This window comes from Sorex araneus, chromosome 4 (genome assembly GCF_027595985.1).
Source record: "Sorex araneus isolate mSorAra2 chromosome 4, mSorAra2.pri, whole genome shotgun sequence".
NCBI classification, from domain to species: domain Eukaryota; kingdom Metazoa; phylum Chordata; class Mammalia; order Eulipotyphla; family Soricidae; genus Sorex; species Sorex araneus.
Genome location: NC_073305.1, coordinates 73,168,954 through 73,192,168, shown reverse-complemented (window position 1 = coordinate 73,192,168; position 23,215 = coordinate 73,168,954). Strand labels below are relative to the sequence as shown.

General features: G+C 44.3%; 1 protein-coding gene across 2 annotated transcripts in view; it reads right to left on the bottom strand.

Annotated features, from left to right (window-relative positions):
• Nucleotides 1–23,215, bottom strand: part of PRPSAP2 (phosphoribosyl pyrophosphate synthetase associated protein 2) — a 54,499-nt gene that overhangs the window by 8,132 nt on the left and 23,152 nt on the right. For both annotated transcript variants that reach the window (XM_004612836.2, XM_055136245.1), the window contains 2 exons: nucleotides 6,786–6,841; nucleotides 1,220–1,368 (listed from right to left, as the gene is read on the bottom strand). In XM_004612836.2, coding sequence (XP_004612893.1) covers nucleotides 1,220–1,368; nucleotides 6,786–6,841 — 205 coding nt within the window. The remainder of the gene's footprint in view (nucleotides 1–1,219; nucleotides 1,369–6,785; nucleotides 6,842–23,215) is intronic.

Here is a 23,215-nt window from a genome sequence, read left to right as displayed (position 1 = left end):
TACATGTATGAAAACATTTATGCACATACACTAGTATATAGACACCTTTTCTAGGCATGTGCACTACCACCTGAGCAATCTCCAAGCCCAAGCACTATGTGTTTATTTATACACAGACATATACATAATGATATGTATGTGTGTTTACATAATACAGACAAATATACATATTCCTGTATTTATATAAGAAGAAATATCTATTTGGTTTGCTTCTGTCCACGTCAGAGCGTGCCCAGACTACCGCTGGCTTAGTGCTTGGAGGCTGATGCCGGCAGTGCTGGGGACCAATCAGTGCAAGGACCCCACCGGAGGCTCCTGCACACGGAGCACACGCTGGAGCCCACTGGCATCTCTCTCTGGGCTAGTGCATAATTTTTCATTGAAATGATGTTACTAGACAGGAGAGAAGTTTTAAAAACAAATGCAAGTTCAAACAGACCAGCTCTACCCCAGCTAGACGCCCTGGTGGTCCCTGTGGGGAGACAGGCCAACAATGCTGTGTTTGGAGTGACCCTCTGTCTCCTGGCTTTCAATGAGTCTTACTTCAAAGGGTTGCTGATTAGTGGAACTGATACAATGTAACTTATCCAGCCAAACCTTTGGTAAGCCATGTACACTTTCCCAATATTTTGCATTTCAAATCACTCTAGGTATTGAACTGTTCACCTTGCAAAGGAAGACACTGAAGCTCCGAGAGAACATTATAAGTATTACTGGCTGCATTTCCAACATTTAGTCATCATTAAATTTTAGTCTTCAGGGGGGGAAAAATCACTCCAAGCGCTATGGCGTGATTCAAAGTGGTGGGTGCAGGCTTGCAGGCGGAGATGCACATCCAACCCCAGCACTGCAAGGCCTCCTGAGGACCCCTCGGCTGAGCACGGACCCTCCAGGCCTGCACTGCAGGGCTGAGTATCGCTGGGATTCATTCCTAGATGCTCTAAGTGCTGCTCAGAAGGCCTCAAAGTTGAAAAAGTTAAATAACTATGATGAATAATTAACTTGCACAGGAAGAGGTTTCTTGCATATGTGAAACAATACACTAAGAAAGCTGAATTAATGAATGACATTCCCCTACAGTGCCAGAACTGAATCTAACTAGTGTGAGCATCAGAAGTGCTCCTGGGCAAATAGCCCAGGGAAGGAGTTAATAACCCCTTTCTGCCGACTTAAACAGAGAGAGAAGAGGAATGTGACAAAGAGGGGCCAGCTCACTCACTGGGGATCTCCAGGCTGGGGTGGATGGCAGCCACGCTCCTGACCATGGGCGGGGAGTGCCGTCCATCCACCAGGTCCGACTCAGCATCCTGGGCTTCTCCGTGGATCACTGCAATGCCCAGACGCAGGCGCTCAGCGAAAGACTGTGCCCTGAAAGACAACAGGAGACCCAGTTACAGCATCGTGGGGTTCCTGCTGATGGCTACAGGAGAAACAGTACAGGAACAAGAATAAACTACCCCCTGGAAGATTAACGAATGATTAGACCATCTGATAACCCTAGAATGCAGGAGGAATGTGGATCCCCTCATGACCAGCATGTCTCTGTGGGGTGGGCCTGCAGCTGGTATTCGAGTGGGTCTGAGAGATTCAGGGCCCTCCAACAAGCCTGGTTCCTTTCAGGAAACTGCTCATTGCACCAGGTTATCCACAGAACAGTGAGAACTGAACAGTGAGTGAGAACAGAGTAGTGCAACCAGGTATATGAAACCCTCTGAGGAAGCCAGGGGCAGAGTGTCTGCTTTGCAGATGAGGCCATGAGCTTTGAAGTCTGGCACGACAACAAAGTATGTGATTCAGTGTACCACAACCCAGAGTGCACAAGCACCAAAACCATATAGGGCAATCCCTGATGGAACAACAACCAACGGTAGGGCAGGGAGAGAAACATCCCTAAATAAATACCCACTATGGTATAACATAGAAACTTCCAGCAGCTCTCCTGAGTACAACTGAGATACAATAAAGCAGAGGTGGATGGACAGATAGTATTTTCTGTGGGGTGGACAGAATGCAAGGTATGTACTTTACTCCCAAGTCCCATCCTGGGCCCCTAAACCATATTCATTTAAGCTGTGCAGTTTCATAAGCTCCAGTATATGTTTATATCCATATACACTAGCATAGTCATAACAATGAAACTATTTAAGACTGCCAAATATTTTGTTGTGTCTTTAACTTCTTCCAGCACCAGGCAGCCAATGACCTGCTCTCACCATAGCTTCAACTTTCTCTCTGGTCCCTTATCTGGCTCTGTTAAAAGCTGACTAAGCTGGCTGGGGAGGAAGCTGAGGGCTGCAGCACACACCTGTCACGCACCGAGCCCTGAATCCAAGCCCTGGAACTATCTGGTCGAGCCCTCTGTCTCGCAGCAGTGCTGGGAAGACCCCACATGGGAGACTCCACACAATTTTTTCCTTTGATAGTCAAACTGCTGGCCCAAAAGAATCAGCACTGTTGCTTAGAGCAGCGCTTCTTAAACTCGTTCCACTTGCAACTGCCTTCACCAGAGAAATGAAACACAGGCAAGAATTTCCAGAAAACACCTCAAACTCAGTACATAGTCAACTATGAATCTTGGTTGATGCATGTTCAGAAACCTACTGGTACTAAACTTGCTCTGATACCCACATTCATTCACACACAACCCTATGGGTGATGACCCACAGTTTGCTTTGTTGGTACGTGGTCCTCAGTTCGAATCCTCAGAGACAGAAGATCGCCACTTTTTATCCCCTCAGTTATCATGAGCCAACAATTCCAAACAGCTCATTAAAGCCACACTCTAGTCTCAGTGACCCATTTTATTAAAGCAATTGTTCGTTGTCAAATACCTTCACACTGAGAGTGGCCTTAAGGAGCCTAGGGCACGGCATCCCTACCAGCCTCTGAGGTCAGTCGGGGAGATAATGGTCTCAAATGAGCTGAACCCCAATGGGAAGCCATGGTTTTCGACTCCTAGTTTAACAATCTTCCTGCTGCCCCAGGCTGTCTTTTAAATTAACCACAAATGTTTTCTAAGGTTAGTTGTCATGGAAGAACCTGGAGGAGGAAGCTTAAAACAGCCAGACAACCTTAAGGGGCAAGTCACTTGTTGAGGTGAGCAGACAGAGAGGAAAGCATCGTGCCAACCCCCAAAGTAGCTAGTCAGCAAAGGGGCGCTGCTCTGGAGGGCGCGTGCTGCGCCAAGGCCTCAGCCCCTCCCAGCCAGCCCCACACACCAGTCTCCAGCCAAGCACGGCCTGGGGCTACTCGCCCCTCGAGCCCTCTCAATGTCAGAGCACAGGGGCCTCCATTTCCTCAACTTTGGGGAGTGGGATGGTTTGGGGCCACCCCAGCTCAGTGCTGGGGTGCTCAGTGCAGCAGTGCTACGAAAGACGAAAGAGCTAACGAAAGACGAAATCTTGTCTCTGCTATAAACGTGAATGGAAGGGGAAGGTGTCATGCTAAGTAATGTAAGTCAGAAAGAGAAAGGCAAATAACAAAGGTAAGAAGGGAGACGATCTCACTTATAGTTGTTATATACAAGAAACAAAGCAAGGGAATAGATAACCTCCGACAAAAACAAACTCTCAAACCACAGAACTCAGGAGTCCAAGAAGGGGAAAGGGCATCATGGTAGGAGGACACCAGCATGGACACAGAGGACACAAGGAGGGCCAGGAGTGAGGCCCTGAAACATGGATCTACACTTACACCCAGTGATGCTCAGGGGACCATATGGGATGCTGGGAATTGAACCCAGTTGGCCGTGTGCGAGGCAAACACCCTATCCGCTGTAATATCACTCCAGCCCTGGATCTACACTCTTATCAACCAAAGTCACCTCAATCAAAAAAAAAAAAAAGCTAAGTGACACATTACTAAGACAGAAAGTGTCATCTCATGGTCTAACTCTGATAGAAAACAGGGTATCGGAATAAAAGAAAACCAGCACTACAGAGGCACGAGAGACACAGAGGGCCACCGCATCAAGGTTACAGTGTGACAAGAAACGCTAGAGTTCCCTTATGCCTTTGATGGGAAGAAGGAACTCCTAAGTCATTCTGTGTCACTCTGTTCCGAAGATCAGGCCCTGACAGCACCCATATCCGTCCTCAGAGGTTTCATCAACGCTGTGTGACCAAGGTGGATTTAGGAATTACAAAAGCTGCGGGGAGTGGAGTTCATGCTCAATTCAATCAGCTTTATCAATGGCTGAACAAACAGCAGTACTCCTACATTAAAAAAAAAAAAGCTGCAGGGAATAAAAGCTGTCAGATCCTCACAGCAGTGCACTCGGGCACCCCGAAGCGGCAGCACAAACAGACACAGGTGCAGCGCCACCGTCGCCACGGCAGCTAGAATTCAGACACATTCAATAAAGACCAAATGGAAGGACAAGTCAAATTCAATCACATTTGGCCAACATCCAAATTCTATAATCACAGCTGTGGATAATTTCCCCAAAAAAAATCATCCCAAGAAAAAATTAGTGGTGCCACTACTGTCCAATAAGCAGCACCCAGTTGAATCATCTTGGAGAGGCTGCACGTCCCTGGGTCTGTCTCTTCATCTGCGAGATAATAAATGCTGACTTCCTGAGCTGACCAAAGTGATCGTATCTTACTCAGTTCTGGCTGCTGGGGCAGAAAACCACAGACTGGGGGAGGGATGAGGGCCATCAGGTAACTCAGCAGTAGAGCACTTGCCTTGGCTGGGTGAGGCTCTGGGACTGAGTCCCAGCACCACAACAATGGTGGCAGAAGGCCACAGATAGGGTGGTTTAAACAACAGAAATTCGTTTCTCACAATTCTGCAGTCTTTCAAGACCAGGGGACAGGCAGCTTCTCTGTCTCTGGGAGGGGGGAATAGCAGACAGCAGCAAGCCTTCCCAGCCCTGCCCGGAAGGGCACTCTGCTTCTTCCTGACCTGCTGGCCTCTCAGTGCGACCTAATGCAGCACCAGCATGTAGGGTTTCAGCACAGGAACATGGAGGGGATACAGGTACTGTCCACAACAGCAGGTAAGACACTGGCCACTAACCCTGACCCTTGAAGGCATTTTGCTCAGCGGGCTCTGGCCCATGTTACTAGCCCTTGAGTTCTTAGTAAATCATTGTCACAGTAGCAAGTGTCAAAGAGATAAAGCAAAGGTCACCATAATGATTACAAACAACTCTGTCACACATCCATACACCTCATCAGCAAACTATGCTGAATACAAGGTCAAGATTTCACAAGTTACAAGCCCACTCAGAAGGGAAAGCTTAAAAAAAAAAACAAACCTTATTCCCTGGTATTTAGAAAAGATATATAAACTGAAGCCTGCCACTTCCACCAAGACAGTGCACTCCCCCCGTAAACACACACCACAGCTAAGTGAACACCCTTAATAATGTGTCTGGAACAAGCAGAAAACTCAAAGCAAAGAAAAGAAAGCAGAAAGGAGGCCTGGAAGCAGAGCACATGGCATGGTACCCATGGCACCCATCGTGTGCTTCTTAGGGGTTTCTTTTGCTCCAGAAACCAAGACTCCCTCACAGAGAGCAACCCTGAAATGCCAACAGGCACAGAGCAAAATGGACCCAAAGCAGCCCTGCTCTCTCACAGGTCATTACAATTTCAGACAAATGCTCTACTCCAGCCAAAAACTAAGGAGGGGCTGGAGCACCTCCCCCCCCAACACACACATACTGTGGCATGGCCAGCCGTCTGACGGGGGTAACAGAGGCCACAGAGAGCTGAATCCCCTCCTCAGGCGTGAGCATGTGTTGCCCCCCGCCAGTGGAAAGTGAAGCCTGGGCTTCTGCTACAGCTCAGCGGTGAGGAGACCCTGCCCCCTCCACAACTGAAGGGGTGACAGGAGATCCAAAGACTAGGACTCTCACCAACACCCCACAGGAACAAGGCCACACCCTCCATAGTGTCAGTGGAGGTGCTGGGACCACACTCAGGTCCCCGAGGATACAAGGAGGTGTCTGTGACCCCTGAGCTCTCTTCGGGGCCCTTGCAGATACTTTATTTTTGGTTTGAGGGCCAAACCCAGCAGTAATCTGTGCTTAGTCCTGGCTATGTACTCAGGGATCCCTCCTTGCAGGGTTTGGGGGTCCACCTGGGATGCCGGAGATCGAACCTGGGTCAGCCGCATGCAAGGCAAATTCCTTACCCACTGTACTATCTCTCTGGCCCTGTGATTTTGAAATGCCAGATTTAAAGCTCAACAAGTGGTCACCAATCTGCCAGTGAGGGAAGTGCTGCAAGGGATTCCCAGGATTTGGATGATCTGGGTGAAGAAACAGGTCTGGTGAGGCCCAGGGACTTGGAAAGCTCAGTAGCGAAAGGACTTGACTTGCAAGCCTGAGGCCAGTGAGGCAGCACCCCCCATGTCTGAGGGTGAGCCCAACAGCTCTGCTGTCTGGTTACCAGACCCCACCACAACAACGTGTGACACCTGGGACATGTAACCAAGAGGGTGAGAGTGCCAGCACTGAACACGGGGCCACTCCCGGGATGAAAGAGGATGAAAGCTCCACAACCAACCATGGGAGCACCACAGCCAGGACCGTGCAACTACTGAAACAGAAGGCGAGCGAGCTTCAAAAGGAAAGAAAAATGACTGGCAATCAAGACTGGATTTGGGGGACGAGAGAAAACAAGCTGTGGCTTGCTGAAAGGAGTTGGTGGAACGTCTTACAACAACCGTGGCATGGAATAGAAAGAGTGAACGTCAGTGGAGAGAATCCAGACAGCTAAGATCCTATCAGGGAGACAATCCCTGGATGCATACAGAAGAGTGAGCCCACCTACCTCTTGGCTGAGGCTGGAGATTTGGCCACGATCACTGCATTCCTGTAATCCGGGATCTGTGACAGATGAGAGGTCGGGATTACTGCCATGTCTCCGCAGGGCTATGCACAGTGATAACCAATGAACCATAAAAAGGAACATTCCAGCATAAAAAGGAACATTCCAGCAGACTAAAGAGAAAAATTACTCTTTCAGAAAATGCCCACTAAGGAAAAATCATCAAATTATTATACTCACAAATCTTTCTTCCCTATGGGGAAACCCCCAATGTTGTTTGGCTTTATTATTATTATTTTTGGGGCGGGGATGAGGGTTTTGGTGGGGGGAGGTAGCCACCCTGGGGAATGCTGAGGGGCCACCAGGGCCACACCCAGCAAACCATCTGGTCTACACTTAAGCCTCCCTGACCCAAGCCTCACAAACTTCTTCCAAGAAAAAAAAAAAAAGCTCTATTTGAAGATGAGCTCATACCTAAGTACCTGCAGACACTAATAATGCTGATAGTGTGGAACAAAGACATTTCTACAGAGTCAACAGGAAGTCCTCTCACAAACACCAGATACATGTCAAGGATGATATCTACCCAACCTGGGATATCTACCCAAGCTAATCGTCAGATTCCAAATTAGTGCAGTGCAAACAAATGACTCAGTACCTCAGTCACAGCAGACTGAAGAAAGCAAAGAGCTAAAAAAAAGGGGGGAGGGACAAGCACCCCAGTGCTGTTTCCTAAGAACACCAAGAGTCTTTAAGAACACCAAGAGTCTTGACACCTGGTCAAGGTCTGGAGCTAAAGGTCTGGAACACAAGCCTGGCACCAACAGGGCCCCAGACTCTATTCTAGTCCCACATGGTCCCCCAAGTACAAAAATAGCCCTGGTGGCCCCAAGCACTGATGGAAGGACCCTCCCCTAAAAAAAAGGGACAAAAACAAAAGAAAAGAAATAAGAAGAATAAAAGCCAGGGAGATGCCTCAACAGCTCAAGCACATGCTTGGCTCAATTTTTAGCAAGTTACAGTCACCAGGAAAGGTCCCCCAAAATGAAACAACAAAGATTCATTAGCCTCCTAGGAGTGTTTCACCATTCTGAAGTCTTTTGTGCTAGTGATCTACACATTGAAGGTATACCTATTCAGCTCCTTAGAGACAAAACTCTTCGGAGTTGGTTTGGAAGACATCCAGTGGTGCTCAGGGGCTACCCCCAGCATGATCAGGAGACCACATGGTGCTGGGGACTAACTCAGGCCTCCAGCATACAGTAGCCCTTGGAACCATTTCACCAGCCCCACAGAACTGTTGTTTGCAGTTTTCTTTTTCTTTCCATTTTCACTTTGGCACTATGAATCACAATATTGTTCAGTTGTTTCAGGCACATAATGTTCCAATACCACGCCTGCCTCCCGAGTGTCAGTGTCCCTCCAGCAGTAGCTCAGGACCCCTTTCCACCTCCAGCCCCCTGGCAGACTCAATTATGTAGGCCCCCTCTTGGGGTCTGTTACCACTGGCCCTGTGTGTTTATATTCCACATATGAAAGCGACCATTCTGTATCTCTCTCCCTCTGACTTCACTCAGCACGATATTCTCTAATTCCATCCATACACTGCAGCAAATTGCATAATTTCTTCTTTTTTTAATAGCTGAGTCATAGTCTATCATGCATATATACTACAGTTTCATTATCTGCTCATCTGTTCCTGGGCATTTTGGTTATTTCCAGAACTTGGCTACTCTGAACAGCTGTCACCAAGGGGGATAGGAAGGGCAGTTAGGATAGAGAAGGCACCACTATGACAATGACAGTTGGAAATGATCAATCTGGGCAAGAACTAGTGGTGAAAGGAGATAAAGTGATATGCATGACACCCTTTCAGTAACAGTATGTCAAACCACAGTGCCTAAAAGGAAAAAAAGGAGGGAGAGAGAGAGAGAGAGAGAGAGAGAGAGAGAGAGAGAGAGAGAGAGAGAGAGAGAGAGAGAGAGAGAGAGAGGTGACTGTCATAGCGGCAGTCTGTGGGAGTTGGTGGGAGGGGTAGGAAATTGGGGACATTGGTGGCAGGAAATGTGCACAGGTGAAGGGATGGGAGCTGGAACATTGTTGGACTAAAACTCAATCACTAACAACTTTGTAACTGTATATCTCACAGTGATTCAGTTAAAACAAAAGTGGAGGGGCTGGAGCGATAGCACAGCAGGTAGGGCGTTTGCCTTGCACGCGGCCGACCCGGGTTCGATCCCCAGCATCCCATATGGTCCCCTGAGCACCGCCAGGAGTAACTCCTGAGTGCAAAGCCAGGAGTAACCCCTGTGCATCGCTGGGTGAGACCCAAAAAGCAAAAAAAAAATAAAAATAAAAAAAAAAATAAAACAAAAGTGGAGTGGCTGAATCAAATGGAAACTCAGTCTGAAGAGAAGGGGGTTTGGGACACACCTGGTAATGCTCAGGGGCTCTTCCTAGCGTGCTCACAAAGTGAATTTTGGCAGTGCTCAGGGGCCATATGTGTGGTATCAGGGATTTGAACCAAGTCATGGCACTGTAGCCGCGTGCAAAGCCAGCGACTCACCTCCTATACCCTCTTTCCTGCCCAATCATAATTTTTTCAGAAGTGCCATATTACCTTCCTTAGCAGCTGAACCGGACGACATTCCCAGGTGAGGATTCCTTCTTCCCATATTCTCACCAGTAATGGCTGTTACTACTCGTTATCAATGTGTTCTAGTCTCACTGTGTGAGGCAATACCTAGATCTTTGGTCAAAAATTAAATGTCCATATTCATTTGTTTGTCTCTGGGTTCTCAATTCTATTTCCTTAGTCTGAGAATCTGCCTTTATTCCAGTACCACAAAGCCTCGATTACTGTAGCTTCACAGTATTATTTAAAGCTTGGGAAAGAAAAGTCTCCCATTGTCCCCCACCCCCGCCCAGGATGCTTTGGCTATTCTGGGAGTTTTATGACTCCATATACATTTTAATGTTTGGCACATATCCTTAAAAACTGTCATAGGAATTTTTTAAAAATCTTTTTTGTTTCGTTTTGTGTCAGGCCCACACTGGCAATGCACAGGGTTTACTCCTGGCAGCGCTGAGGGACCAAACCCAGGCTGGCCACGTGCAAAGGTAAGCTCCATCTGCTGTAGTATCTCTCCGGCCCCAGTCATGGGAATTTTTACAGAGACTAAATTTATAGTGCTTTGAGTGTCAACAATGTTAATCATTCCAATAAAAAAACACAGGATGCCTTTCCATTTCCTTGTGTCTTCCTTCTATTACTTTAATAGGGATTTATAATTTTTGTGTGTCTCTCACCTCCTTGTTGATATCTAAGTTTTGGTGTACAACTACAATGGGATCCTTTTTTATGTGATGTAAAATAGAATTTATTTACAGAGATTTACTAAGAGGAGCTGGAGCAGCACAGTATAAAGAAGCTAAATAGTAGAGAAGGGAAGGCACTTGTCTTGCAGGCGGCTAACCCAATCCCTGAGACCCATATAGTCCCCTAAACTCTGCCAGTAGTGAACCCTGAGCACAGAGCCAGAAATAAGTCATGAGCACAAGTGAGTGTGGCCTGAAAACCAAAAAAGAAAAGAAAACTTTACTAAGAGACAGAGAGTGAGAGAGAGAGCAAGAGAGTGCAAGGGAAAAATTTATGGAAAATTTTACTGAGAGAGCAAGAGAGAGACAGACATACAGACAGACAGAGACAAAGAGAGAGGGAGGGTGGGAGGGAAGGAGGAGGGAGGAGATTAAAAAACACAGGCTCCTCAGAAGGGATTAAAAGCCAAGAGTACATCGTCTCAGGCTGAGAAGTAGTTCATTCTGGCAAGGCGAGCATGAATTGTCATGGATTTCTACCACGTTAGAAAAAAAATAGGTTTATTTTTCTAGTAATTTCAGGATTGAATCTTCAGGGTTTTCTAAGTAAAATATTATGTGATATGCAGATAGTTTCGATCTAGATTCCCTTGGTATCTCACTCTTAACTGATTTACATGGCAAGGATTTCCAATGCTATATTAAAAATAGTGATAATAGACATCCTGTCATATGTTTGATCTTAATGAAAGAGTCTGTTTTTCACTGAATATTACATTAGCTGTGGGTTTGTGGCAAATAGCTCTTACTATATTGAGCAAAGTTCCTACTATCTTCATCTTGTTGAGCACTTTTCATGAATGGGTGTCAAAAGTTGTCTCTGAATCTATTTATATGGTCATATGATTCTCATCTTAATACTCTGACTTGCTTGTTTTAAATCAACCTTGCGTTCCTGGGTAAATCCTACTTTAATCATGGTGTATGACCCTTTTAATCCATTGCTGGTTGAGTTAATTTTTTTTTTTTTTTTGGCTTTTGGGGTCAGACCTGGTGGTGATGCACAGGGGTTACTCCTGGCTCATGCAGTCAGGAATCACACCTGGCGGTGCTCAGGGGACCATATGGGATGATGGGAATAGAACCCAGGTCGGCTGCATGCAAGGCAAACACCCTACCTGCTGTGCTATTGCTCCACCCTGAGTTAGTTAATATTTTATTGTGGATATTTGCATCCATGTTCATCAGAGATATAGTTCTGTAACTTTTTTTTTTTTTTAAATGATGTCTCCATTTGCTTTTGGTATCAGAATAATATGGGCCTCACAGAAACTGTTACAAAGGATTCCTGTTTTTTCAACTTTCTGAAAGAGCCTAAAAAGGACAGGAAATAGATCCTCTTTGAAATTTGGAAGAACTCACTAGTAAACCAATCTGGACTTGGGCTTATGGTTTTAAGGAGACTTTTGATTACGTTAGGAGTTTTGCTTTTCCTGTCAGCAATTATTCTCTACAGGTATTCCACTTCTTCCTGACAGTCCTGGGAGGTTATAGGATTCCAAAAATGTATTCATATCTTCTGGGTTCTCCAATTTCATGGCATAAAATTTTTCGTAGTAATATCGGATGATCCTTGGTATCTCTGTGGTATCTATGGTTCTGTGGTAATATAACTTCTCCCCTTTCATGCTCACTGATCAGGCTTTTCTTTTATTCTCTGTGAGTCTGCTAGTGGTTTGTCAATTCTGTTTTCTAAAGAACAAGCTGTGGGTTTATATTTTGTCTTTAGTTTCTATTTACTTGATTTCTACCCTAAGTTTCATCATTTCCCTCCTACTTTCTTTACAATCCTTTTATTACTTCCAGTACTTTAAGACATTTTTATGATAATGTTGACATTTACAATCTTACCTCCCTTCAAGGTGCTCAAGATGCTCCCTGTATCACATCCCATATACCACCTGCCTGGTCTGAAATTCCCAGTTTGTATTCCAGTACCAAGAGTTTATTATCATCAATTGATAATGTTATATATTCCCTTGTTCTATTTCCCTATACACCACAGATTTCTCTAGTAACTTAAGTGTGTAGATTACTTCTTTGGGCCTTTGCTTGTTTCCTAGTATTGCCTGATTGCTATGAACTTCTCAGAATAGTTCTTGCTGTATCCGCAATGTTCTTCATAAAACTGTATTCATTGTCTTCATGAAACTGTCTCGTGTTTTACTTGACTTCTGGGAGGTAGAATGTTCCATTTTTTCCCCTTTAACCCAATGTTTCCTTATTAATTTTAGGACTATTTGATCTTTCTAATGAAGGGTGTTAAAATCTTCTACTACTATTAATTTGTTCTTGGTATATTTCCTTAGGTCTAGTAGCAGTTGCTTTACAAATTCTGATCGTTCTATGTTAGATTCATGTATGTTTATGAGTGTAAGTAAAATAATCACCATCCTTATAACCTACTTTACTTTGTTTTTGTTTCTGGGCCATGTCCAACAGTGCTCAGGGCTTACTTCTGGCTCTATGCTTAGAGATCACTCCTGGCAGTGCTACAGGGACTATTTGTGGTGCTGTGCATTGAATCCAGGTCGAAATCATGCAAGACAAACTCCCTACATGCTATACTATCGCTCTGGCCCCAAACCTGTTTTACTTTGACACAAGTTTGACCATCCATTGCATGCCTATATGACTGCATTTGTGCCTTTTAATTTAAACCTGTGCTTATTATGACTCTTGGGTATATCCTTTGTAGACAGCAGAAACTTGGGTTTATACTGCCATGCTGGGTCTTTTGATTGGCGAATTCAGGCCTTTGACATTAAGCAAGATTACTGAGATGAAGGAATTTATTGCCATCATTTTATAAAATTATGTGTATAAAATTTGTCTTTTAAATGAGACCATTTAATATCCCCTGCAAAGCTGGTTTCACAACAGTGAACTTATTTTTTTTTGCTTTTGGGTAACACCCAGCAATGCTCAGGGGTTATTCCTGGTTCTACACTCAGGAATCACTCCTGGCAGTGCTCAGGGGACCATATGGGATCTTGGGAATCGAACCCAGGACATCTGTGTGCAAGGCAAGTGTCCTTCCCACAGTACTAAGCTCCAGCCCAACTGTGAACTTCTTGAACTGCTGTTTGTCCAAAAAGCTTCGTGTGATTTCTTCAGATCTGAACGATGACCTATCTGGATAGAGTCTTCTTCCAGAGATGTTTACTTCACTCAGCTTACTTGCTATATCCCACCACTCTCCTCTGGTCTATGGGTTCATTTGAAAGATCTGTTGTAAGTCTTATGGAGTATCTTTTGTATTAAGCTCTTTCTTTGACCTTGCTGATCGCAGGGTTCTATGTCTTCCTTGGCTTTTGTCATTTAACTACAATGTGTCTAAGTTTTTCTACGAGGTTACTTTAACTGGAAGTCTTTGAGCTATTTGACTGAGTGCATGACTCCATCTTCAACTCAAGAAAGTTCTTAGTAATAATTTCTTTAACTCCTTCTTGTTCCTCAGTGAGACTATGAATGAATATTATGTTGTTCCTCATCCCATAATTTCCCAGTATATTAATTTCTTTCAATCAATGCTTTTCTGCATTTTGTCTGTGAGCCCTCGACTTCAGTCACCTGTAGAGTCAAATGACTCCCAGGTTACAAAAGCATAGCATTTGCTAAGTCTTCCTGTGCCCATACAAAAAGGACATTGCTCTGAATAAACTATGCAAAGGGCTCAAGGAGAAGAGAAAAACAATATTTACAAGTCAACAGAACACTAAGAAAGAAGCTACAAATAAACAAAGAGGAATGGGAGCACTGTAACGGGAATAACCCAATAAACCTAAACTACCTGAGGCTATGTTATCCTACAACCTGCTACCAAGGTCTTCCAGCGAGTTTATTCCATGTACCATTTTCTCATGCCTTTCCTCATACTTTCTGTTTCATTACAGGAGGGCTGTACTACCTTTTCTCCCATCTCACTAAACAGTCTCACCGTGGTCACTCTGAAGATCCTCTGAGGAACCAGAGTGCTGGGACCCTTCCCGACAATTATCTTCACCCATTACATTTCATGGGCTTCTGCGCTTCTTCATTTCCTTACAACACAAAGAGGGCTATGAGTGAGGTTCTGGTTTTGTGCAGGCCCGGGTGGCACTCTAAGACTCATGTCCGTCATCCCACCCAAACCCTAACTGCTGCGTTTGTGCTGTGCTGTTGCGGGCAGCTCCCTCTGTGCCTCTGCAGAGACCCCAGAGACTCACCCTCACTCTGGCCCGGCTGCTTCAGTCTGGTGACTCTGTTGGTACCTGCCCCAGGTGGGCTTGGGAAGAGGGAACTTTCTTTTCTTGTGTCTTTGTTTGACATCAGCTAAGATGAGAAGTCTCATCTAAAGTACCGTTGAGGGGCCGGAGCAACAGTACAATGGGTAGGGTGCTTGCCCTGACATGGTCTAGTCGGGTTTGATCCCTAATATCTCATATGGTCCCCTGAGCCCCACTTGGAATGGTTTCCCCCCACCACCCCCGTGGCTATTTGAGTCACAACCTGCGATGCTCAGAGTCTGCAATCAGGAATTACTCCTGGAGGTGCTCAGAGAACCATATGGGATGCCCAGAATTGAACCCAGGTCGGCCATGTGAAAGACAAATGTCTTACCCTCTGTATTATCGCTCCAGCCCCTGGAGTGGTTTCTAAGCACAAAGCCTGAGCACTGCTGGATTGTGGCCCAAAATCAAATTTAAAAACTCCTAATATAAAAATAAATATACCCCTATTAGACCAAATCACTAAATTTTAATATAAGCACACAACAACAATTATCATCTTGTTTAATGTCTAACATATAGGAATCACTACATAATATATATAGAAAACAAAGAAAAAAACTGATTATATGAAAAAGGCTCTATTATTATATAACATAACCACTCGGATCAGGTATTTCTAAAATAACGCCTCCTCATTTTTGCTGGTAGCCTTTCCAGTGTTTTTATGTACTTCTTTACTTTACCAAACATCATCAAACAGCACCGAACTCAGTCAAAAAAAAAAAAAAAGACCATCATGAAGATCAGGGATACAGCACAGTGGTAGAGAATAAGCTTCATGGGTGCAAGGTCTGGTTTTGATCCCCGTACCAGGACCTCCCATGCCACCACCAGGGACACCACAGTGTGCAGGCCCCGAAACAACAGAAACGAAGAAAAAAAAAAAGGGAAAAAAATTATGTTGAGGAAACAGTTAATAAAGCAAGTAAAGAGAGGAATTAAAAGAAAGGCCCGTAGGAGTTTGGGTGGAACTGAGCTTCCACAGGACCCAGTAATTCCACTCCTTGGAATATAATCCCAAGGACCCAAAAACACTATGCATGAAAGACATCTGCACTCCTATATTCAATGCAGCACTATTCACAATAGTCAAATCTAGAAGTACCCCAAGTGTCTGATTTGGATGACAGGATAAAGAAACTACAGCATAGTACACACAATGGAAAACTGCTGGGCAGTAAGAAAAAGACACAACTTGCTACTACACAGATGAACCTGTAGAGTATCTTGCTGAGGGAAGTTAGAGGGAGAGGGACAGACACAGAATACCTCTCATATCTCACAAATATCTCTCAGCACTCACAAATCAGTTCTCTGCAGCTATGTATGGACAGGAGGCAAAACCAAAAATGATCTGAGTATATAGAACACCAAGTATACTGGAGTCAGCTTTGTTAGCACATGGTCCACCAATATCATTATGTGAGACCCCCCAAGCCCCTAAGCACTGCCAGGAATGGCTTAGAAACAAAACAAAATTTATCCTTGTTATCAAATCAAAGTGGAAATGTCACACGTAATCTAACTTTGATAGTCTGTAGTAATTTTTCTGAACTATTAAGATACAATATGTGAGGGCAACTTGTGGAGTCACAATGGATCAAGGTACCAACCTCCACACTTCTTTGCTCCACCCCCAATTCTTGTTTCCAGTTTCCATTTCCTACCCAGTCTCATTCTTGTGATAATGAGAGTCACTTGGGGAAAAGCCTAAAGGATCACATAGGCCAGAGAGAGAGCTAGTTCAACAGGCAGAAACATGTTCGAATGTAGGAGGCCCAGGTTCCATTCCTAACACCACAGTCTCCCCAAACTGCCAGACATAACACCCCTGGGCACAGAGCTATAAAGAGCTCTTGATCACTGCTGGGGGTGTGCGTGCGTGCGTGCGTGTGTGTGTGTGTGTGTGTATGAGATTTGGAGGGGGGTAGAAAGGGAACAGGGAAAGGCCTCCACAAAAAAAAAAAAATTACTAGAATCAGGACCAAGGAGAAGGCTCAGGGGCCAGAGCACATGCATGCAGAGCTCTGGGTCCACACCTCAGCATCACATGGTTCCCCATACACCTCAGGGAGCCATACCCACCAAAACACTAGGAAGAGGAACATTTTACAAGTGGCTATATTTTAAAAATCTCATGAGACTGTATTTGATATGCCATCAAAATATATTTGTCAGGATTTTCTTTAGTAATTCCGATGCAAGGGTCAGGGAAATGGCGGAGACATACAGCACATGCCTTGCCTGTGTTCAACCCCCAGCATTACGAAGGAATAGGTTAATAAAAATTAATAAAGTTATAAATTGTATTAATGAATTAATAAATTTTATTAATAAAATAAATAAAACCGGTACAGAGTAATAATTACCAAATTATCACTATAATATTTAGTCTTTTTTTGTTTTGTTTTTTTAAGAACACGGGATGACTCAGGGCTGGGTACATGCAGGAGGCTGGATTCAATCCCCAACACCATATGGTCCTCCAAGCACTGCTGGGAGCAACTTCTGAGCATTAAGCTGGGCACAGCTCAAGAGCAAAACTGGATATGGCCCAAAAACCAAAAATAAATACAAAACTAACTTTAAACATTGCACTCTGTTAATTCCCAATCAAGTTTTAGTAACATTTTAATATCTCTACTATCTGACCATGTTAAACTCAAGTTTCATAAAACTGTTGTCAACCCCAGGAAGTTGACATGGTTCTTTCCGTCCCAACCCTTCATAGGCTCTGGTGCCTACAGTCCTCATTTCACAAGAAGGTTCTTCTCTGTGCCAGGATCAAACCTTACACATTAAGGCAAGTGCTCTACCACTGAGCCACACAGCTGTCTCTTGGATCTCATTTCTAGTAAGTCACTGGCACTTTGGTTCTGTAAGGGTGATTTAAGTGCCACGTAAAATGTCTCCAGGGTTCAATCCCCAGGCACCACATATGGACCCCAAACCCCACAGTGAAGTGATGTATCTTAGAGTGATTTAAGTTTTTAAAAATGTAAATGTTCATGCAGAAATACATAGGAAGAGGAAAGCAGAATGCAATTTTTATACTCATGAATCATATGTTCATCCAGGAAGAAATGACAATAATTACATGTTCTCTTGCAAGGCAACAATCAAGTGCTTTATGGGACCTAGAAAAGATCACCTCACCCCCTCTCTATAAGCCACTGAAATTTTAGAAGTGCATAATCTGAAAATGATCACCTATGTGCTATGTGCAAATGAAGACACAGGAGAAAATGCAGAGCCTCAAAACACAGTAGCCCTTCCTTGTTTGTGGCTTCACTTTCTATGATTTCAGTCACCCACAGTAACTGAGGTCTAAAAATGTTACATATGATGTGTTGAAAGACAGACCCACATGCATGTAACTCTGATTACAGTAGTACCTAGTTATAGCTATGTAGTTACAGTTACTCTATTACTATCGCTATAACGTGATTATCGTTAATAATACCTGACTTAAACTTTATCACAGGTATGTAGGTACAAGAAAAAAACTGTTCTTTCAGAGTTTGGTTCTAACCATAAGCTAACAGAATTCAATCCTGATTCTTTCCAACAATAAAACCTAAAATGGGGTTTTCAGCTGGATGACAGCCTGGCACCGGAGCAGACACCTGCATTGAGGGACACTGATGTGGGCTACACGAGAAACTGCTGGCCTCACCTCAGGACCATCGAAGGATGCTGCTGCACTGAGTCATCCGGCCCACAGGGGCTGGAGAGTGACACTGCTACCCAGCATAGCTTCAGCTGTCTCATGCACACACCTGGGATCGTGATGGGAACATCTTAAGACATTAGAGAATGAACACATGGACACTATGAAAGGAGTTCAAACAAATGAAAAGCCATCTCACAGTCATGGCTGGAAGACTAATGCTATTAAAATAGCAGTATCATCCAAAGAAACAACAGATTTTGTTTGAATGTCTGAAACAACAGACATTCTATCAAAATCCCAATGACTGGTTTTGCAACATAGACACTCCAATCCTTAAATTCATATGGAACAGTCAGGCATGAATAACCAAAACAGTCCTTAAAAAGCACAAAGGGTGAAAGAGTAGTAGAATTGGTGTCTGAATATTAAATGTAATAAAATATTGTGAACTACCTTATAAAATTTTTAAAAATTAGTAAATATATATATGTACATATATATATTTAAAAAGCACAAAGGTGGAGGACACATATGTCCCACTTTTGAAACTTACTGTAGCGAAGACTATAGTAACCAGGGCTGGCGCGTGACTCAGGATCAGAGCACTCACACATCCTGGGTCTGATCCCTGACACCTCTTGGCAAAACACAGAAACAAAACCGAACTGGGATTCAAACTTGAGTGTGGGACTGGCATGACGATAGATACAGGCATCAATGAATACAGAGACCAGAAATAAACCTTAAATCGCTTTTTTTTAAAAAAAAAAAAAAGAAGCTACTGAATGGCAGGAAAATAGTCTTCTCAATAAACGGTCATGGAACAACTAGATATCTATATGCAAAAGAATGCAGCCAGGATGCCAGGGATGTGGTTCAGCATGTGGTAGAGCACATCTTACATACATGAGGCTTTAAATTCAATCCCAGCACCTCATGGCCCACCTCTGCACCAAAGATGAGACCCCTCTAAGAAAAAAGGAATAAAGTCAGACACTATACAAAATATCCTACAAAATATGTAGCACTGTCCTCCTGTTGTTCATCGATTTGCTCGAGTGGGCACCAGCAACGTCTCCATTGTGAGACTTGTTACTGTTTTTTGCATATCAAATACGCCACGGGTAGCTTGCCAGGCTCTGCGGTGTGGGTGGGATACTCTCGGTAGCTTGCCAGGCTCTCCAAGAGGGATGGAGGAATCAAACACAGGTTGGCTGTGTGCAAGGCAAATGCCCTACCTGCTGTGCTATCGCTCCAGTCCTCCTACAAAATATACAAAAGTTGATTCAAAATGGACCAACCTAAACAGAGTTGGGACTATAAAATTCTTTAGATGAAACAGGACTAAAACTTAATAGTATAATAATAATTTCATGGATATGACAGCAGAAGCATAAATAACAGAAGAAAAATTGATATGCTGGACTTCACCTACATTAAAATATTTTTCAGGGGGCTGGAGTGATAGCATAGTGGGTAGGGTGTTTGCCTTGCATGCGGCCGACCTGGGTTCAAATCCCAGCATCCCATATGGTCCCCTGAGTACCGCCAGGAGTAATTCCTGAGTGCAGAGCCAGGAGTAGCCCCTGTGCATCGCCAGGTGTGACCCAACAACCAAAAAAAAATTTTTTTTTCAGGGGGCTATACCAGCAGTGCTTGTGGGCTATTCCCAGCTCTGCACTCAGGGGTCAGTCACAAGAAGGGCAAGTACCACAAGAACCCTATACTATCTTTCCAGGCTACCAAGTTTAAGACCTTTTGTGCATCAAAGGACACTAATAAAGAAAGAAAAAAGAAAAACAGCCTTGCACACAGCACCCCATATGGTCCCCTGAGCCTGCCAGGCGTGATCCCTGAACTCAGAGTCAGGAGTAACCCCTGATTACTGCTGGTGTTGCCCAAAAGACAAAAAATAAAAATGGACAGGGACCAGAGAGACAGCACAGCAGGAAGATGTTTGCTTGGCATACAACTGAGTGTGGGGTTCAATCCCTGGCACTCCTTATGGTCCCCCGAGACCACCAGGAGTGATTCCTGATTGCAGAGCCAGGAATAAGCCCTGAGCACCAGCAGGTGTGCCACCGACCAAAAAAAAAAGACAGGATTTTGTTCTGTTTTGAGAGGCGACACACCTGGCAGTGCTTAGGGGTTACTCCTGGTTTTGCACAAAGGAATCACTCCTGGTGGTGCTCAAAGAACCACATATGGGATGCCGGAGAGTGAACCTGGGTTGGCTGCGTGCAAGAAAAGCACCCTACCCACTGTATGTCTCCAGTTCTTGAACAAAAGGATTTTGGTAGGCAATTATTCAAAGACCTATATACATATAGATGGCAAAGAAACACACATAAGGATGTGCCCACCCTTCACACTAGGAAAACTGTAAACGCCTGCCCTGCCAGATTTTCTCTTTGTGAGGGCCGACTTCAAAGAGAGCTATCTCGAGCCGGAGATAAAGTACACAATTGGCATACACACGGCAGACCGAAGTTCAATCCCCAGCACCATGTATGTACCTTCAAGACCTGCAGAAATGATCCCTGAGCATCCAGCCAGGAGTATGCCCTGAGCACTGCTGGGTGTGACCCAACTCACTTTCCCCTAAAAAAGGCTATTTTAATAAACACAAAAAGCCAGTCACCTCCCCAACAGAGGCGTCCTGACTTTAAAGATTTCATTGTATTTCAGTAATAGATGATTTGTAGTTTTTTGCTCATCCTTTCCATGGCTTCTGCAAGCATGTGCCCTACCACTCAAATATAACCTTGGGCCATTTTTTCTCAAACTTTTAAATATCCATTTAGCGTGGGGATTTAGAGAGTGGGGATCTGTGTGTCACACTCAGCTGAGTTCTGGGCTTACCCACTCAAAGGTAAGGCTCTGCACTCAAGGATAACTCCTGGCGGTGCCCAGGGGACCATACGTAATGCAGGAGCTTGAACAGGGACAACACATGCATGGCAAGAGCCTTAGCTCCTGTATAGTCCCTGTACTCTCTCTCCAGCACCCTTATCTCAGTTTTAAACTCACCAACAGAGAGAGCCGTGGAACGCGAGTCCTCATCCTCAACTACAATAAAAGCAGAAGGCTGTCATCACGCACTCTCTCACCCCATGGCCTCCTATGTGGCCCCAAGTGTGGTGTGTAATTTTTACGTCCTTTAAGTAATAAACTACCCACCCCCACATTTCCTGAGGGTAACTGTTGAAGGGCATCCTGCAATCTAATAAGAAAAAAAAATGCCAGGCCAATGCAACAGTGGTTGTTGATACACTAAAAATAGTGCAAAACAGAAAAAACAATCAAAACCACAATGAGGGGCCAGAGCGATAGTACAGCAGGTAGGATGCTTGCCTTGCACACAGCCAAGCCTGGGTTCAATCCCCAGAACCTCAGGCCCCTGAAGCACCATCAGCAGTGATCCCTGAGTGAAGAGTCAGGCATAACCCCTGAGTATTGCAAGGTGTGGCTTAAAACCAAAACCACAACAAAAACCCACAATGAGATACTATTGTCACACCCACAAGAGGTTAAATAAAACCAGAAAATAAATATTGGGAGGGATATGATGAAACAGGAAATCTCATACACTGTGGTTGAAATATAAAATAGGGTTGTAACTACAGAGAATATTTTCCAAGTTCCTTAAAAAATCAACAGCATCACCAAAAGACCAAGACCAAATAAGTATATAACCAAGAAATGAAAGACAAACCAACAATACGTTCAATTTGACCATAAAAGTTCACAACAGCACTATTTGGGGCTGGAGCAATAGCACAGCGGGGAGGGCATTTGCCTTGCACGCAGCCGACCCGGGTCCGATTCCCAGCATCCCATATGGTCCCCTGAGCACTGCCAGGGGTAATTCCTGAGTGCAGAGCCAGGAGTGACCCCTGTGTATCGCCAGGTGTGACCCAAAAAGCAAAAAAAAAAAAAAAAAAGTTCACAACAGCACTATTTATTACACAAGGTAGAAACAAAACATCCATCTGTGCAACGGTGATATCTATGGACAATGGAATTTATCTACCAAAAGAAATGTACTCCTGATGTGTTACAACACCAATGAAGCTCATAAAACTTCTAAGTTTTGCTAAGCAAAAGTTGTCAACACAAAAAAATACCTACGTATGAATCCATTTATATGAAATAATCTACAAAAGGCAAATCTAGAGAAATAAAAATATGAATTTGTAGCTGCCAAAGGATAAAAGGAGAAATGGGGAGTGATCACATTCACCAGTATAGAGAGCATTTCTATATTAATGGTGGCTGTACTATGACATTACTTTGTCCTTCCCCCCCCCTTGCCTCAAGGAGCTCATCCCGGTTTTTCCCGGAGTTTAGGCTTACCCCAGTCACACCCATCAAAGTGTGGTTCAAAAAGCATCACCAAAAAGCAAAAAAAAAAAAAAAAAAAAAAAAAGGATCTGAGCCCCACTATGAATGATCCCGAAGCAGAGTCAGGAGTAAGCCTTAGTACAGCCAGAGCAATCTAGAAACCAAAAGGGAGGGGGGCGGAAAGAGACCTGGAGTAAGATGCTTGCCTGTGCATGTGGCTTTGATCCTGGCACCACAAAAGGTCCCCCTGAGCACCACCAGGGGTCACTCTTTCCTACAGAACCAAGAGAACCTAAACACCCTCCAGGTGTGGACCCCAAACAAAACCAAAATCTTTTTTTTTTTGCTTTTTGAGTCACACCCGGTGATGCACAGGGGGGTTACTCCTGGCTCTGCACTCAGAAATCACTCCTGGCGGTGCTCAGGGGACCATATGGGATGCTGGGAATCGAACCCGGTCGGCCGCACGCAAGGCAAACGCCCTACCCACTGTGCTATTGACCAAAATCATTTTAAAGAAAACTAGAAGACAAGTTATAAACAGGAATTAGAAATACTACAAATAACATAATCAACAGTTGTTAATTCTTAAAGTATATTACATAAAGGGGCCAGGAAACTGGTTCAGAAAACACGAGAAGCTTTGCATGCATGTCTTCATGAGGGACTCCCAAGTCCACATGGTACACAGACCTGCTGGGAGTGGCCTCCAAACATCATGCTGGGAGCAGTCATCTGGTACTGAGATGGACCAAAAAATAAAT